This window comes from Struthio camelus, chromosome 10 (assembly GCF_040807025.1).
Source record: "Struthio camelus isolate bStrCam1 chromosome 10, bStrCam1.hap1, whole genome shotgun sequence".
In the NCBI taxonomy this organism is placed as follows: Eukaryota; Metazoa; Chordata; class Aves; order Struthioniformes; family Struthionidae; genus Struthio; species Struthio camelus.
The window spans coordinates 1,683,603-1,701,232 of NC_090951.1; the positions used below are offsets into that span (position 1 = coordinate 1,683,603).

Consider the following 17,630-nt stretch of genomic DNA (forward strand, 5'->3'; position numbering starts at 1 on the left):
TGCCAACGCGGCGCCCCACGGTGCCCGGCCGTCCGGGGACCGCGGCGGGCTCTGCTCGGGGCCCGCTCGCGCTGGGCGGCTGCAGAGCTCCGCGGCGATTAGCAGCACGCCGAGGCAGTTCTCTCACCACCAGCAGTTAAGGCCAGGTTGTTCCTCGTGGCAGGAGGCGAGCGGCGCCCCGAGCTCGGCTCGCTCCAGCTCGGAGAGCTGCAGGCCAACCTGACAAACCTGCCGCGGGAACCCCCAACCCCACGCGGGACGGAGCCGGGATCCGGGCCGGCTACTGTGCTGCCGAGCCTCGCCTTTCCCTGCGACGCTGCAGGGCGCTGAAACGAGGGGGTTCCCTTCTGTAGCACGAGGATTTTGGACGCTGTCGCTCCTGCAGAAACCCCGACCTCGCTACCGCTGAGGGCGACCGCAGCTGGCGCTTGCGCTGCCCGTGCTGAGCGCTAGACCGCGACCCCGGGCGCGGAGGCTCGGGAGCAAGGGAAACCCAGAGGACGGCAACTTCCTCGAGCGGTCTGCAACGTCACAGCCCGGGAAAACCCCGCTGGAAAGGGAAGCAGCTCCAGCCTCTGGCCAAAGCCCAACGTGCCCCTCTCGGCGGGCGAGCGAGCCCCAGCAGAGCACTGCAGAGCGCTCCCGGGCGCCGCGCAGCGCCCTCAAAACCTGCGCGGAAACCCTGCTACCCAAGGGCAGCGCCCTGGGGAGGCTCGGGCCAGCCTGCCTGCCCACCACCGCCGGAGCCGCGCGCTGAGGACCGCCTCGCTCACGGCGGCTGGAGCTACGCAGACGTCTCCGAAGGCTTTTTAAAAAACAGGCAGAGTTCAAGGAGCCTAGTGAGAGAGTCGGTGACAGCAGGGAGAAGTAGAAGAGCTAGTGCGTTCCTGAAATAGCTGCATGTGTGGTGCATTGGCATCTCATCAAGGGCTGTCATTACCCAATTGATGCGTGAGCAGCAGCGAAAGGGAACCGGGGGAAAGCAGCCCAAGTCCCACATTCACTACGTCTTTTAAAAGACTCACTTCCAGACAGGCGGCCCGCGTGCTGCCTGCGCTCCCTCCGCGCCGCCAGCTGCTGCTGACCCCGCAGGCGCCGGCCGCAGACCGGCTCCCAGCGACGCGTGAGCCCTCGGGGCAGCGCTCGGCCCCACGTCGCAGCTCCCACCCCGAGCCGCGCAGAGCTGCAAACCGGGGCCGCCCGCGAGCCTGCGACGCCGCAGCCCTTGCTGGCCCCGCTCTTATCCCAACGCCGCTGGGCAGCACCACCGCTGCGCTCCTCGCCTTGGTGCCGCTTCTCCACCCGCGCCCTGCAGCGGAGCCGGCGCCGGCCCGGGCCCCTTCTGCCTCCCGCGTGCTCAGCCCCATGGCGCGGCTCTACGACCCGGCTCCGCTCCCCGCACGGCCCTGGGCAGCTCAGCTCGGACCGGCAGCGGCGTGCGCCGAGCCGACGCTTCAGCTGCGCGCGAGCGCAAGGGCAGCGTGGGTCTGGAGCTGTTTGCTCCCGGCCGGCTCCTCGGGCTCGGCGCGACGGGCGGCCCCAGCGCCGTGCTCCGGCAGCGGCCGCGTGGCACCCGGTGCCACCAGACAGCGCGAGCGCTGCCGCCCGCCCGCCCGCCACCCCCTCGGCCACCCCGCGCCGACTTCTCCCACGGAAAGGAGAGCCGGGAAGCGGGAGGAGGTGCCCGCGGCACGTGCAAAATACGCCTTAACGGTCTTCCACGCCAGCGAAACGATGCAGGCGGAGCAGATGCTGCTGCGGTTCCTTGGGGCCGTCTATCAATTCCCATCGCAGCAGGCGTTTTTAGCTGTTTATAAAGCTTTCAGTGCTACAACCTGGGGCTAAATTTTCCCGAGTGTTTGCTTCAGACCGAATGATCTTTTCACTTTACACCAGCAAATATCTCTCTGTCATTTCCTGGGACAAGTTATGAAAAAATATCTTACTTTACCCACCTAGAAGTGAGAGCGTTTAATGACCGTGCAATGAGATGACAAACTGCCCTCGTTCACAAAAGATGGCCCCTGAGCTCCCAGGCCAGCCGCCCGCCAGGGCTCTCGCCCTCGGCCCCCTCCGGGGCTGCGCACGCGCTCCGCGGCCCGCGGGGCTGGGAGGTGCTCGGCCGAGCGGCCGCTCGCGGCTCATCCCCACGGCATCCCAACGCCGGCAGCAGACAGCGATCGCGAGGGAGGGGGACGATACCTCCTGGATCACAGAGCCCAGCTGGAAGCCGAGCCTCTGGCACAGCTCTCCCAGGTTGGAGAGGCTGCTGGCCCGCAGCGAGCTGTCCGGGTCTCGCGAGCCCCGCAGGAAGGCGTGGATCAGCGCGTCTCTGTGCTTGAAGACCATGTCCCCTGGAAGGCAAAGAAGAGGCGCGGGTCAAAGCGCGGCTCCGAGCTCGCGGAGCAGCTGGTTGCAAGGCCAGGAGCAGCTCGCGTGGCCAGGGAGGACTTCCCCGAACCCCCGTCCCGCGGGGTGGGGCTTGCTCCGCCGCAGCCTTTACAAGCTCCCGTGCGCCAGGGGAAGCCCAGCTGGCGGTCGGCCCTCGCGGCTCCCAGCGGCAGCTCGAGCCGGCCGCCGGCTGCGGGAGCGTGCCTGCGCCGTCGCAGCCCACCTGGGCCTCGCGCCCCCGCAGCGCTGCCCCTGCCTCGCGCCGCAAGCTGCTGCTCAGCCCGCCTGCAGCCACAGGCGCACCCTTAACGGTGCCCCGCTGTGATATTCGGCCTAACGGCTCAGCTTCCCGGCTGCAACCCCGCAGGTCCACGAGCGCACCCGGCACCACGGGATGGATTAGCTGCATTTTATGCCTCCCAGAGCAAAGGCCTTTGTCTGTTCCGTGCATCACGTTTTCTTTCAGTCTACTGTTGGGCCTTTCAAACAGATGATGTACTACAAATATAACGATCAACAAAAATTACACGTGAAGGCCCAAATTCTCAGATAATTCAGCTGTACAAAACCCACACCCAATTAGCACATGCGAACACCGTGGATGTGTGAGCCAGATAATTAGGTATATGTGTGCGCACATGCATGTGACCTGCATGCACAATTACCCAATGCAAAAGGACACTCGGAGGTGCGTTCCCCTTGCAGGAGCTGAAAAGACAGCCATAAACCCTCCCAAACGTATAGACATCTTTTTCCAAGTACAGTTCCCATATAACAGGGGTTGCTCTGACAAAGGTTAACGTGGAGAGGCACTCGCATGGGATGAAGGAAGGGAAGAAAGCCCTAGTTATCTCATAAGCACTTTACGAGCTCCTATGAGCTCAGTGTTTTCCCTGGTCTCCCCGTGGCCTCTGAGCTCCATGAACTCCTCTGACATTGTTACTCCTTGTCCTCTGTCCAAGGAGATGGTGGGCACTTCCCAGAAGTGCCACAGGAGAAGGAAACAGTAATAATCCCTGCAGATGGTGGGATCGCATCATGCTTTCTCCTTCTGGCACGAGATGTGGGCAGATTGGCCAGGAGGAGACATAAGAGGAAGGTCCACGACCGCGGTGGGGCCTTGGATGGAGGAGTACAAATAAAAGGGCAATGGGAGGACGCAGTGTGAACCTCCACGCTGCACAGAGGAGCCAGGAGAGGGACTGCAGCCCGCTGCCCGCGCGGGCTCGCAGCTGCTGCTGGGGCAGGACCAGGGTCAGGCAGATCCAGCAGCACCCAGCGTGGGCAGACAGGGCTGCGCCAAGCTGCTCACCCTGTGCTGCCTGCGGCGCTGGGATGAGGCCAAGGAGACCAACGATTTAATGAGAAAGCCAAAAGCTGGGTGAAGAAAAGGCAAGGCTGCAGGCGCACAAGTAGGATCGTCCTGCTGCTTCTTCACACTTCGGACCTTCTCCATCACCAACAGACCGTCTGAGCCATGGGGCAGGGAGGTTTCTCCGCAGTGCGGGAGCCCAAGGCACCGCTGCGATGCCAAGGACAGTGACACTTGCTCGAGAGCGCGGTCGGCTCTGCGCTGCCCGGCTTGCACCTTCGGGATTCCAGGCAGACGCTCCAGAGTTCAAGCCTGACACCTCCCTTCTGAAGCCAAGAGCACACCAGCTCTCGTGCCGGACGGTCGCAGAAAGAGTACAGAGCAGTTACCTATCTTGCAGGGAACAAGCCAAGTACTGATTGAGAAATGTCTCCCTTGACACACTTGGAGCAGACTTAACACATTTGTCATGAAAAGCAATGGGAATGACGCAAATTCATGGGGGATCCTCGGAGACAGGAAGAGCTTCTCCCTCCCCTGTCCCGGTGGGAAGGCGGCTCCGGAGCAGCGCAGTGCCGCCCTGCAGTCCCCAGCGCTCCCCTTCCCTCGGCCCCAGCAGCGTCGGGTTACGGAGGCGGCTCGCTCCTGTCCTCCTCTTGGCCCCGGAGCAGATCCCAGCTTGTCCTCAGCTCTCTCCTGCCGGGTGCCAGAAGCAGAAGCGCTGTTACGGCGACGCTGGCAGACCCGCAGGGCTGCGCGCCACCCCGCAGGCGCGATGTGTGCCGGACCCGTTCCTGCACGGGCAGCTGGCACGCAGCGCGGCACGGGCCGGGTCGCACAGCAGGAAGGCAGCGAGCCAGGTTTCGTTTCTCTAAATCCACTGTTCCTGTAAAGCGGATTACTCCCGCTCCTCTTGCTCCCCCCGCTTCCCAATCCAAGGGCTGCCACTCGCTTTGGAGCACGGCGGGCAATTTCTTTCACGAGGCACAGAGCGTAAATCAGGAAACACAACCTTCCTGCGCAAATAACCCGGTACCAGGTCCCCGTGCAAAACAGAGAGATGCCCCGCCAAAAGGGCTGGGCAAGTCTCTGGCGCAGCGGCGAGGCCCGCAGGCAGCACGCCAGCTCCCGGCGTGTCCCGCCGCAGCCCTGCGCGCGGGCAAGCGGCGGCCGGAGAACCACAGAGCCGCGGTGTGGGCGGCCGCGCAGGCTGAGCTCTGCCCCGCTCGACGCGAAGGGGTGCTCTGCTCTTCCGGGCCCGGCCGGCGGCCTCGCGGCCCCTCGCAGCCCCCGCTGCCCGTCCTGAGCTCCGGAGACACGCCGGCAGGACCCGGAGGAAGGTCAGCAAGGCACATCACTCACTCTAACAACCGCCTGCCGTCAACCAGCTCACAGCCATAAATTTGGGACAATTATACAACATCCTGCAGCAGATAACGATCAAATGATTGCACTTTTATGGGGTATCCAGCCTCCTGCTCCAGCCTCGGTGTATAACAATTTAACCTTTATCACAAAGCTCGTTTTTCTTCCATCTTCACAGCGGAAGAGTCGGAGGAACGGTCCCGGGGCGGCCGGGAGCCCAACGAGCGGCGCAGCCTCCCCTTTGCGCCGGGCGCTCTCAGCACGTACCGCGGCAGGAAAGCGCCCTCGTGCCGCGGCAAGCGCCGGTCCTGATGGGGCTTGTGAGGGCAGCCGCCGCGGCACCGCGCTTCCCCCAGCCTGCCGCGACTGCAGCTTTCTGGTCTGCACACGCCGGAGCCCGCGTTCCTGCCGCCCCGGCACATAAGCCGCAGCGCTTGGCTTAGCGCTAAGCCACCTCCGTCCTTACCAGGAGCGTGAGCGTTGGGCTGCTGGGAGCCCCTCGGCCTCCGCTCAGCCCGCGGCCAGGCGCAGCAGGAGCCCGGGAAGCACGAGCCTCCCCTGCGCTGCTCCCAGACCTGCCCGGACACCCCAGCTCTAAGCTGGAGAGACCCCAGTTGGGTCTGAGGAAGAACTACCCTTCCCCACCTGCCCCTGCCGGCCTCTGCCTGGAGCCCAGCTATCCCCAAAACAGCCCGGAGGTGGGCATGCACGGGCAGCGGGTCCCTTCGAGCGGGGCACGTTTGCACCCGTGTTTGCACCTCCTTTGCCTCCTATTAATGAGCAAACGTTGCCATGCTACTTTGGTGTCGAACCGTGCAGCTGCCCTGCTGCCCCAGCCCTGGGAGCAGAGGCTCCCACGCGGGCCACGGGATCGTCCCTCCAGCGGGGCAGCGGGAGCTGGCGGCAGCCGCCTCCGGAGGGACACGGCCAGAGGCGCAGGGGTCCCACGGCACACGCGAGCCGCAGCGGAGATCCAAATCATGGCAGCCTTCCTGTACAGAGCAAAGCGTTTCTGGAAGCACCGGATAATTTCTTAGCCTTAAATATTGCAGCTTTGCAACAAAAAAAGCTTAATGCAATTTGTTTTATAAATACCCAGGCAAGCCAGGACGTGGCGGCGCGAGGGCCTCGGGAGTGCTCGGGGGGAGCGGAGCCGGTGGAGCCTGGTTCGCCCTGCACCTTGCCAGCGCAGCCCTGCAGCATCCCGCCGCCACGGTCGTTCCGGCGAGGCGGCCCGAGCCCCCAGCGCGGGGCTGGTGCCTCGGGCTGCAGAGCCGGGCAGCAGCTTGGGACGGCCGAGCCAGGTCAGCGCCAGCCCGCGGCTGCCCTCGCTCAGGCCCAGCCGCCCCGCGGGAGCGCCCAGCCCTGGCCGTGCCCCCCGACTGCCCCTTGTCAAGGGCTTTGGGTTATGCACGACGCAGCCCTGCGGCAGGAAAAGCAAGCAGAGCGGCGCTGGGGCCCAGCCCAGGCACGCGCACGCGTTTCCGCTCACGTAACCCACGCGAGCTTCCACGCGCTTCTCTTCACACTGCCGTACGCAGCCCGGGCCGCTGGCTGACGTCCTGTCCTAGGACGTCCACATCTCCAAATACAGCTCCCACCTGCCTGGCCGAGGGGAGAGGCACCGCCACAGCCCAGGCTCTGGGAGGCGAGAGGAGGAGAAACGCAACATCTTTAAAGGTTCCCAACTACCAGAGAACGGGACAAAGCCCGGACACACACTGCAGCACAATTAAGTTATTATCTTGAAAGAAAGGGCTCTGTGCCAGCTGCTGCTCACGTCTAGGAGCCAAGAGACTCGTCCCGCAGCTTGGAAGGAGGTTAGAATAGCTGCAGACAGAAACCCAGCCCAGAAGGTGCAACGGGACTTTAGAAAACAGCCCTTGGGCCGTGCAGAGGGCTCAGCGCCCACACGTCACCCGAGGGGCTCCCAGGACCAGGGGGCCGAGGGGGCCGCGAAGGGCAGTGTCACCTCCCCATACCTCTGCCTGCCGACGGGCAGCAGCCAGACAGGCATGAGGGTGCGGGCCGCCGGCTCCGCACGGGGAAACACAGTTGCTGACCTGCAAGGACCACGCAATTGCCCCGTGCAGAGAAGACGCAGCCTATGCGACTGCACGGGAAGACAGGGAGGCCGGCTCGAGGGCGCCTGCAGAGCTCACCGATGCTACCAAAAGCAGGGGAAGAGCCACTGCGGCAGCCGTGCCTGCAAGGACATCCTGGGGAGCGACACGAGCCAACCGTTTGCTCTCAGAGCGCAGGGGAACCGAGAGGTCTTGTGCAGGCGGCGCAGTCTGCAGGCAGAGATCTGCAGCAAGGAGAAGCCAAGGGCAGGGAACGGTTGTTGCAAGGGAAAAATGCAGTTTTAAACCTTCAGAACAAAGCAGGAGCTGCCCATGGTCAGGGAAAACCCACATCCACCGCCCCCCTCGGGGGAGCTTCAGGAGCAACGCTGAGCGCTGGGAGGCCGAGCGGGGCTGCTGGCGCGGGGGGGCCGCCCGCACGCCTCCGGCACCTGGCGCTGGCGATTGCTTTGAACCGCATCTGCAGCATGCTTTCCAAGGGTCAACAACAGCCGGCTGCTGGGGTGGCATCAAAGCACTCGCGCCGCAGGTACCCGCAGGCCGGCCCGTGCTGGCGACAGCGGGAGACCGAACGGCCGCATCCGCGGCGCGGGGAGCCCCGACCAGCAAGGCAGGACCGCGGCCGCAGGCAGGTCCTCCTCCCAGAGCAGCCCGGAGCTGCTGTTGCAGTCATCTTCTGTGCCAGGCAGACACGTGCACACAGAAGTTTTCCCATCTGGAGCAGCTGGTGGTTAACACGGAGTTAACTTTAATACGCCTGGAGTGCGATAAAAGCTGGCGAGGCATCGAGCCGGGGAGCACGGAGCTGCTGTCACCTCCCCGGGTCCTGCTGTCCGTGGGGCATCACCAGGGCCAGCGAGCGCGGGCAGCAGGACTCCTTCGTCCGGCTCGACCACGGCCATCTCTGGGCACACACAAATCCAGCACACAGGAGCAGTTCCCTAAATTGGAGGTTTTCCTTTCTTTTCTTTTTTTTGAAGTAGGACTCCAGGGCATACAGTCACCGTCCTGCCCAAACACGCTGCGCCGTTTCTGTCCCGAGCAGCCGAGAAGCGCTGGGCAACGCAACAAAGCCTCGTACCGCGGCCTGCGCCGCACGGAAAGCGGTGGGTAACTCCTGAGCGCCGCTGCGGGCGGCGAAGCAGGGAGTGGGCTCGGGGGTGCAGCGACCACCACCCACATCAGACACGCAGAACGCTGTGCTGTGTTCCCTCGCGTTTGCTGTGCCCAGGGAAAGGCGGCCGTATTCTTGGGATATGACCGTCACGGTCAAAAACAGACTGCATGTCTCTGTGCAAAGGCTGGGCAAGTCGCACCTTGCCACCCTCCAAGACCTGGTGCCCCGAGAGGAAAGGGCAGCCTGAAGCTGCAGCAGACCAGGGTCTCCCGCGAGCAGAGACCACAGCCAGGAGGGTCAGCGCACCGAGCAGGAACGGGCCGAATGCAGAGCTGGGGGACAGCCTTCTTTTGGCGTAAGTGCTAGCTACGCTTTTCTGCACTGAGGTCCGAGTGAGAAAAACCTTGAAGCCCCAAGGGAGTAAGTGTGAGTGTGAGTGTACACGCACACGCTGGGGAAGATCAGCTGCTCTGCAGCCTGCAGGAGCAGAGCAGATCCTGGACCACTGGAGCACCCTGCACCACCGGCACCCGGGCCCTTCCCAGGGCCGTGCACGGAGCGAGCTTGGCCCTGCCTCGGGAGCAGCCAGCCACCGGCGCCTCCCAGCCAGATGCCAGGGCCAGCAGGGAAGGCTCGCTTCCGTCCTTCCTGCCTCTCACGCGCCAGGCTCCCGGCACTCGCCCCGTTCAGCTTCACCTCTGCGGGGGGAGAAATGCAACGCGCCTGAAGACAAGTCCCAACAGCTGCTGCCGGAAAGGCCTTGTCCAACTTTCGTCCTCTGGCCCTGCGTGTCCAGGCACTTCCCAGCATCCTCTCAAACTGGAGCGCTCTGTGGACGTTAACGGCAGGGTGGCTGCGGCGTAGGGCACCGGGCTTCCTCTGCCCGCAGGACCTTGCCGCCCGGCTACGCCGAGACACGTTGCGACACTCGTGGGCGGCAGGAGGGACAGGGATCACTGCTCTGCGACCGCTTCCCTCCACGGGCAGGGCTGAACTGGAAAGGCTGGTAGCGGTCATCCACAGTCTTTCCAGTGTGCAGATGACTGGGGTTTTCCAAAGAATCGCGGACCCTTGTGCAAGGCATGCAGGCCCCTGGCAACACACTGCTGCTCTCAGGGATGCTTCCTGGGCCCACCGAGCGCGGGCTGCCAGCCAGGGCACCACCACGCGCAGTGCTGCTCGCACGTCACGAAGGCAGGGGAGAATTTTCCCTCCACCTTCACCCTGGCCACGGTGGGTCCAAGCATATGGGATTGATTGCATCTGATCGTGCTCCCTAATGACATCCTTCCTCAACAGGCAGAACAGGAGCCCGCAGCCCAGGAGAGCCTGGGCTTCAGCTGGCCTCTGTCTTCGAAGCAGAGGGAGCCGTAGCCAGGGGAGCGAGGAGCTGCTCCAGCGTGCTCAGTCCCACCAGCACAAAGCAAACCCAGCACGCTTTAACCCCCACAGATCGGAAAGCAGGGAGCAGTGAACGCCTGCTGCTCTGCTCGCTTCTGAGGCGAGCCCCTGAGCGCCACGGTGCCCGCGCGGGAGCCGCGGGCCGGGCCCTGCGAGACGCACGCCGCAGCCGCTCACTCACCCAGCGCCCGGGTCACGCGCATCAGCACTTCCCCCAGCTTCATCCTGGTGGCCGCGGCCTCCGCCGTGCCCTGCGCGGCGCTCCCGTACCGAGCCAGCAGCGCCGGCAGGATTTGCTCCGGGTACTCGTTGGACAGCAGGGCAACACCTGGAGGTCAGAGCGAAAGGAAAATACGCGTCAACCTCATACAGATGGCAGGGATGGCACGTACCAGCCATGCTTGCTGAACAAAAGTGGGAATAAGGCAAGGATGGGCATGGCAGAAGAGCAGAGAGCCCTGCTGTTGCATCTAAACCTCGAGAACCTGCCCGTGTGCAGAAAACAAGTCTTGGGGAGTTTTCTAGCTTATTGCCTTTATTCCTGCTGCGTTTCGCTCTGCTTCAAAGGGCCCTGCCTCCCTCTGCTTCACCCCCAAGTACAGTCAGGCCCTTTCGGCAACACAGCTCCCATCCCGCCGTAGCCCAAAGCCACCACTTTACTTCCTACACCAAGAAAGCACTCCCAGGATCCAGCCCCCCAGGCAGTCGCACGCGAAGCTGCAGAGCTGGCTGGGGTGGGAAAACTGGTCTCACGACTGCAAAATGCACCCCCCCCCCCAGCTCTGTTAATGACTGACGGACGCTGTAAAGGGGCCCGGCTCCCAGTGGAGCGTGCCGTCGCCGGCAATCGCTCCCGGCGATCGTTAAGCGCCCAGGTTGCTCCCCGAGCCTTTGTGCAGCGGATGTAGCTGTCAGCCACACATCTCCCACCTACTGCTTCAGGGCAGCGGCGGACACGCTCCAGGGCTCAGGGAGGCAGCACAGAGATGGAGATCTTCCAGTGATTAGGAGGGGCAGGTTGTGGGAAAAGCCTCCGTTATTTGCACAAGGCAATGTCGGTTGACGGTTTGGGGGATTTTAATAGCCTTTGCAGGCACTGGTATCTCAGCCGCACGTCGGCGTGTTTGCAGGGACCCCCCCGACGGCCCCTGTCCCTCTGCACCAGGGCTGCGCACGAGGTACCACGCGATCCGCGTCGGTCTCGCGGCTGGCAAGGCAGCAGGGCTCCGGCGGCATCTGCACCGGGCCACTACTGCCGGCCTCGGCAGGAGACACGCTGCCGTCGTCCCCTCCGAGCACGGTGCTCGCCTCCTCCGCAGAGCGGGGAAACGCTAGCGCGAGGCCGGACCAGAACAACGCAACGGGGCAAGAGGACTGGGGAGCGGTAAGAGGAAGGAAGGGATGCTGCTGAAAACAGGCTGGAAAGAGGAAGAGCAGCATTTAGTCAGTGCCCGCTGTGGGCCGGGGACACGGGAGGTCCCCATCTGCTGCCCAGTGGGGTCAGCTGGAGACCAGGGCACAGAGGAGCCCTCCTACCCAGCCCACCGGCTATGTTCAGCCCCTCTGCGCTGCCTTTTCCTTAAGCAATCCTCAAACAACGCTCTCCCAGAGCGAGGCACCCGGAGCATCACAGTCCCGACTGCCAGCCTCCAGCTTCACAACGAACGGACAAGCCCTGCTGCAAAAACGCACAAGCGGCTCAGGGATGCTGCGATCCCGCAGACGGTACCGCTGGGAGTTCATCTGCTCGCCAGCCTCTCGCACCACAGAAACCCTAACCAAGGAGACGGGAAATGTGGGCCTTTTGCATCCCGGAGCCATCACACAGAGTCGCAGGTCTCAGCGCAGAGGTGGAGGTGGTGATGCTGGGCCGGACGGCATCTGCTCCGCAGCCCTTCTCGGGGCTCGGTGGCACGGGCCGGGCACGGCGCGGCGCTGGCGAGTGCACGTCCCGCCGGCCGCGGCCAGCCAACACCGCTGCCGCTGCCCCTGCCCGCGCCGGGCCCCGGGCTGGCCTGGCCTGCGCTCCACGGACAACGCCAGGACTGTGACTCCAACACGAGGCGGGAGGGAACAAGCAAAACACTGGAATTGCATGAAGGAAAAGGCAAGGACCCAAAATTCATTACAAAGCAACACAGCGACTGCCAGGAAACAGGGTTAAGCGTTGCAGCAAAGGGCACGGGGCCACGCTTAGGAAATCAAGACACCCGTGGCTGGACAGCGCTCCAAAACCAGCGGGAACCCCGCAGTCGCACGAAGGGCAGCCCGTCCGCCTTGACTCGCTGGGTTTCCCCATCTACTGTCTGTTTTGGACCAGCAGCTTTCAGGAGGGGGCTCTGTGGCACCCCCCCCCCCCCCGGCCCAGCCCCGGCTCCTGCCCCAGCCCCAGCTCCTGCCTGCTCTGCTCCGCCTTCGCGCCGGCGCTGAGCCACCGGCCGCTGGGCTGCAGCAGGCAGCGCAGCACCGGCTGCCGTGGCCCCGCGCTGCCGGGACCGGCGCCCTCGGCGGTCCCGAGAGGCCCTGTAGAGCCCCGAGCAAAGCCCCGGCGCCAAGGCAGCCCAGCGCGGCATCGCCGCCGAGGCCGCTTGGAAAGACCAACCGTCTAGCAGCTGGCAGCAGGCGCCCACCGATTAGCGCTCGTTAACGTTCACCCGCCGAGCGTCTACTGAGCAAGCGGGAGGTCAGGCGAGCCGGGCTTCGAGGGGCCCGAGCGTGCGGCCGCGGGCGGCTCGCGCTGCCACGGCGCCGACGCCGCCGGCACGAAAGCCCTTCCCGCGAAGCAGCCGGCGGCCCTCGCCTCGCCCCGCGGCCGCGCTCGGCCCGGGCACGCCGCACGCCCGGTGACTCAGCCCCCAGGCAACCCAGTTCCCCGGCCGCCGCCGCCTCGCCAGGGGCTCGCGCGGGAGCCGGCCGTTCCCCACCGACTGCGCCTACGCTTCGGGTCGCGGCCGCGGCTCCCTCCCGAACGACCTCCGCTCTTGCGCAAGACGCCCGCGGGGCGCCAGGATGCACCTGCATGCAAATCGCTCCAGTCACCTTGGTGCGGGGGCCCGGAAACGCAGGCTGGAGGGATCTCGACATGCCGAAGCAGGAAGGCTGCGAAAGGCTTCCCGGGAAGCCAGGCGAGCCGGCAGAACTCGGTGCCCCCAGCCACCTCCGCGGCCCCGGGCCTGGCGCGCCGCCGCGCCGCCAGCGAGCGCCGGGCGCCCCTGCTCTTTCGCCAGGCCACCGCTTTCCCCCGCTGACGGCCGTCTCCTCCTCCCGCCGCCCCGGTCGCCTCCGTGATCCCTGCGGGAGCGAGGCGCTGCCGGACGGGGCGGCCACGGAGCCGCACCGAAGGAGAGCTCACGCGGACGGCCAGCTCGCGCCCTCTTGGCGTTACGGCTCCCGGCTCCCCCGCGAAGGCCAAGGGCCAGCCTGGCTCCCACCTAACAGACGGAAACTCCCCATTCAGGGCCGTTCGGCCACCCTCGGGGGCTGCAGCACGACCCCCGCATACGGCCCCCATCTCTCCTTCCTCATTTTCCCCTGCCGGGTTCTGCCAACGCGACCCCAATGAGAACAGACCAGCGAACTAGAGCATCTTCCAAAAAGAGTCTTTTGGAGGGCAGGAGGTAGAAGGGGGTGTTTCTTTGACACCAGTCAACCCTCCAGGGCCGGACTAACAGGGGAGCGAGGAGGCGAGAGAGCGGGGCCGCTCCGCAGAAAGGCCTCACGCTGCAGCTCTTTCACAGCGTCCCACCATCGCCGACGTCTCCACGGCCAGCGAGAGCCGCCGCGGGAGCGCGGCACGCCGGACGCGCGGCCGGCAGCCCTGCCACCCGCCGCGGAGGGGCCGCTCAGCGGCGCCCGAGCCCGCGCCCCCGCCGCCTGCCAACCCACCTGGGCATCGGCGCCAGGAGCGGCGGCCTTCCCCGCCGCTGGCGCTTCCCTGGTCGGAGGCGAAGCTGCTCCCATCTCCTGGCAGGTCTCCGCTTCGCTCTCTGTCCTGCTGAACGACGCGTCCTGGGCATCGGCAAGAGGCACGCGAGGACGTTTGGCAGCGGACAAAATTGGACATCTAACTCGTAGCTGTCCCTGCTCAGCTGCCGCTGCCTCCCCCAGGGAGGGGAAGGAAGGCCGAAACGCCTCTGACCCGGCTCCCGAGCCCAGAGCGACCCGGCCCCAACGGGGAGGCGAAGGAGACGTCGGCAGAGGAGCAGGGGACACCTTCAACCCGCGGAGCGGGAGGTACCGCAGCCTCCAAGCCCGCCACGGGCCGGGCCGAGGGCAGAGCCCCGGGCCAGCAAGCTTCACTCGGTGCCTTGGGGGAGCGTCCCCAGCCCTGCTCCAGCGACGGCTCGCGAAGCAGGACACGTCTCCTCTCCCCCGGCGCGGGCGTCCCGCGACAGCAGGGTTAGAGACGGCTGCTCACGCGGGCTTCGGTGCGGCCGGGGGCAGCCGCGCGCTCCCGGCGTGCCACGGCACCGGCGCAGAGGCGGCACCGAGGAGCGCGACCGGCAGCGGGGCGTCCGCCGGCCAGGGGACGCCCCGGGCGGCGAGCCCGAACGCCGCACCCTCGCCTCTGCGCCGCCACCTCCACCTGCAACACGCACGTGCGGTCTGCGCACATTAGTAGTTAAGGCAGAGAGTAATTTAACTTAACTAATTACCACTTGAGTAAGCAAAACTAAAGCTCCAGTCTAGACAAAGCCTAGGAGGCAAAACTCGCCAGCTTCAGGACCGAGGAGCAAAGTCGCTAGAGCTGACCGGAGGCACCGTCCGAACTGCGGGGACGCAGGCAGCCCCGCACGCGGGGACGCTCTCCTGCCTCGGCTCTGCAGTCCTCGGGCACAGGCGGTACTGGAGGGCGAGAAAAGCCACCGGGCCGCCGGCCCGGCCGCAGCACCGCCCGAGGAACCGAGGCTGGAGCGCTAGCTCGGCGCGCAGGAACCACGCGCGGCCGGGCCCGCGTCGCGCCCCGGCAGGCAGCAGAGGCGCGGGCTCCGCCACGTTAAAATTTGTCGGCGCAGACATCTAGACGTCGAGGAACCTCCCTTCCAACCAGGTGTCATCCGGGAAACGGCTTCCCGAAGAGAGCGGGAGCCGCAGCAGGGGCCACGCACACGCTTCCCAGAACTTCCCTCGCCAAGACCCGTTCCTGGGCCGCCCGGCCAAGGGGAGAGCGGGGAGCACCAGGGCTCGTCCACCCCTTCCCGGCCCCTTCGCAGCTGAGAGGATTCAACCTCCTACCTCAGCCGAGCGCAAGAGCTGCTTCGGCTGTAAACCAGGCACGCGCGTACGGCAAGAGATCGTGAGCAGCCCTTGGGCAGGTCCCCACAGCCCAAAAATCTCCCGAGGCCACGTTTGCCCCATCGCAGAAAGCTCCTCCGCCTGCCGGTGCCGGACGGTCACCACGCCACCACCGCAGACGGCTCAGACGTTTGACCGGCTGCGTCCGAGCGCGGGGCGACCTGCCCGCGACACGGCGCTGGAGGAGCCCGTCCCAGAAAGGGCGCCGCAGGAGCGTTAAACGCCCGGCCGCAGCGCCGCCTCGGCATCGGCAGGCGCGAGGAGGCGCTCCCCGAGGGCAGGGGGAGCTCGGCCAGCTGCAGGGCCGCAGCCCGCCGCTCCCCGCCGCGCAGCTGCCCGGGCCTCTGCTCTTCTTTGCTCTTACTCTGCGAAGCATTTCGCACAGTAACACTGTCTTGTACAAAGCGCTGTCACTGAACAGCGCCCCGCAGCCACCATGCCCCCAGGCCAAGCATCGCTCACCTTGAATGGCAGAAAGGTACACAAACGAGTCCTCGTGCTGCAAGTTTTCTAGGAAAACCTGTAAGGACGGAGAGACCAGCGCACTATTAGCAGCCTGAAACGACGACTGCAGCGCGCAGCGGTAGCCTGGCCCCGCCGCAGGCGCCGTCTGTCCCTCACCCACCGCCGGAGCGCAGCTCGTTGCTTTCTGGGCCGGGCAAGTCACGAGCACGGCAGGACCCAAATTCTGCCGTGGGCGCGCGGCGGAGCAGGACCCCGCACCCGCGTCACAGGGGAAGGGACCGACCTCGGCTCAGTTACCTGCAGGAGTTTCTCTTGCATCCGAAGCCCCTCCGGATCCCGCTGCTTTATCAGGCTGCAAAGACTGCGCAAAGCCGCCGCCCGAACGGGGACCTGGGGGTCGTAGGCGGATAAAAGGAGCTCCTGGAGCTGAGCGGGAGCCGGGCTGTCAGAGGGCTCGGCTGGCGCCGGACCGGCAGCACGGGGCTCTCTGCGCACACTCTGCTCTTCGCCCGTCTCGCCAGGAGCCGAGCGAGCCGACGGGCCGCTGCTCGCGGGGCCCGAGCCTCGGCCGGGCCGCGGCGGCCTCCCGCCAGCCCCAGCGCCCGGGCTCGGGGCTCCGTCAGCGGCGCCCGCGAGGCTCTCCTGGCTCGTCCTGCTCGGCCCCGGCTTCCTCCCCAGCAGGCGCTCGGCCGCGGAGCCCACCGTGCCGGCGGAGAAGGCCCCGTGGGTGCAGATGGCGATGCGCAGGTCCGCGGCCAGCTCCCGGATGAGGGGCTCGGGGTGGCTGGAGGAGACCTCCTCCAGCACGGGCAGCAGCTGCTTCAGCACAGCAAAGTCGCTCGATTTCAGCTGGAAGGAAGGAGAGAAGCGGCGCTGCCGGGACCGCAAAGGGAGACGCGCTCCCGCTCGGATCTGCTCCTGTGGGCGCTGCCCTGCGCCTTCAGCACGGGGAGACCCAGGGGCAGGAGATACTGTACACTGGGGTTAAATCGGTTAAGAAACTTTAGCGCAGGTAAGTGTACAGCGTTGATGCGAAGCTGAGGGTGTGCGCCTAGCTGCAAAGGAGCAGTTACACGTACATGGGGCTTTCGCGACTAGTTTAGAGCCAAAGTGCTGGGAACCCAGATCTGGCATTTCTGATGCTGTGAATCACAGGAGCACACGAAGCTCAGCATCTGCGGAGAACGCTTACAGCCAGTGCTGTCACTCCCACAGATCTGGCCACCAGAGACGTCTCATCTTCCACCCCGCAGCACAGCTCAGGGGTGAGCGCAAACAGGGAAACAGCACATTTCATGGTGAACTGCTCCAGCTAAATGCTACTTTCAAAGTGAAGCGCTGGGTTGGCAGCAGACATATCAGTTACAGTGACCTCCCTCCCCACTACGGGCTATCGCCTCAATAGCCTCATTGTAAAGAGCTCAAACAGCGCAGACGCTTCTTTTGGGAAAAAATGCTTTGCGCGCTACAAAAGTAACGTGGCAGTTCTCTAGATTTAGGACAGTGTGTCACAGAAGCAAGCAGGAAGGAGCAGACGGGCAGGCAAGCGGGCAAGGCAGGCAGCCAAGAGCCACACGAGCTCCCGAGGACATTTCGCCGCCCTGCGCCAGGGCCGACCGTCCCTCTCCGTCAGCACCCCCCGAGACGCTGCGCCTCCCCGGAGACACAAGCACTTCTCAAAGACACAGAAGATGCCTCTTGGCCCTAACACTAATCCCTGTTTTCGTATTTTTGGCAGGGGTAGAGACTATTTGTTGTTCCTCGTGAGAGGGAAATGCCCTCCCAGTCTCCACGGGGCAGCGCACAGAGCGTCTTGGGCTTCCCCAGGCCCGCTGGCGCCGAAGCCAACGCTGCAATGAGCTTCTGCCCGGCGTCAGCGGGTGCCAGTCTCACGCCTGACTCCCTCTTAACAGGTGAAAGCAGCCGTGTGCCCTTAGCTGACCAAGCAGAGGGTGCACGGCGGCCTGGGGCAGGCGGAGGAATGCTCCGGCAGCCAACGCTCCCTGCTCACTCCCACCCCGTGCTGCCCCTGACTGTGCTGGCAGAAAGTCTGTACGGCCACACGGTGACCCTCGCGGGGTAACTGCATGAACAGTAACCTGGACAAAAAAAAATCCTCTGGATCAGTTCCCTGCACAACCCCGTGCTGGCACACCAGAAGACTAATACTAAATGCTTGGCTTCCCCCCCGGCGCCTGGA

General features: G+C 65.2%; 1 protein-coding gene across 2 annotated transcripts in view; it reads right to left on the minus strand.

Annotated features, from left to right (window-relative positions):
- TANGO6 (transport and golgi organization 6 homolog) overlaps positions 1-17,630 on the minus strand; it is a 43,570-nt gene that overhangs the window by 4,934 nt on the left and 21,006 nt on the right. For both annotated transcript variants that reach the window (XM_068955910.1, XM_068955909.1), the window contains exons 12-15: positions 15,728-16,279; positions 15,428-15,485; positions 9,852-9,998; positions 2,203-2,354 (exon numbers count right to left, since the gene is read on the minus strand). In XM_068955910.1, the coding sequence (XP_068812011.1) occupies positions 2,203-2,354; positions 9,852-9,998; positions 15,428-15,485; positions 15,728-16,279 (909 nt within the window). The remainder of the gene's footprint in view (positions 1-2,202; positions 2,355-9,851; positions 9,999-15,427; positions 15,486-15,727; positions 16,280-17,630) is intronic.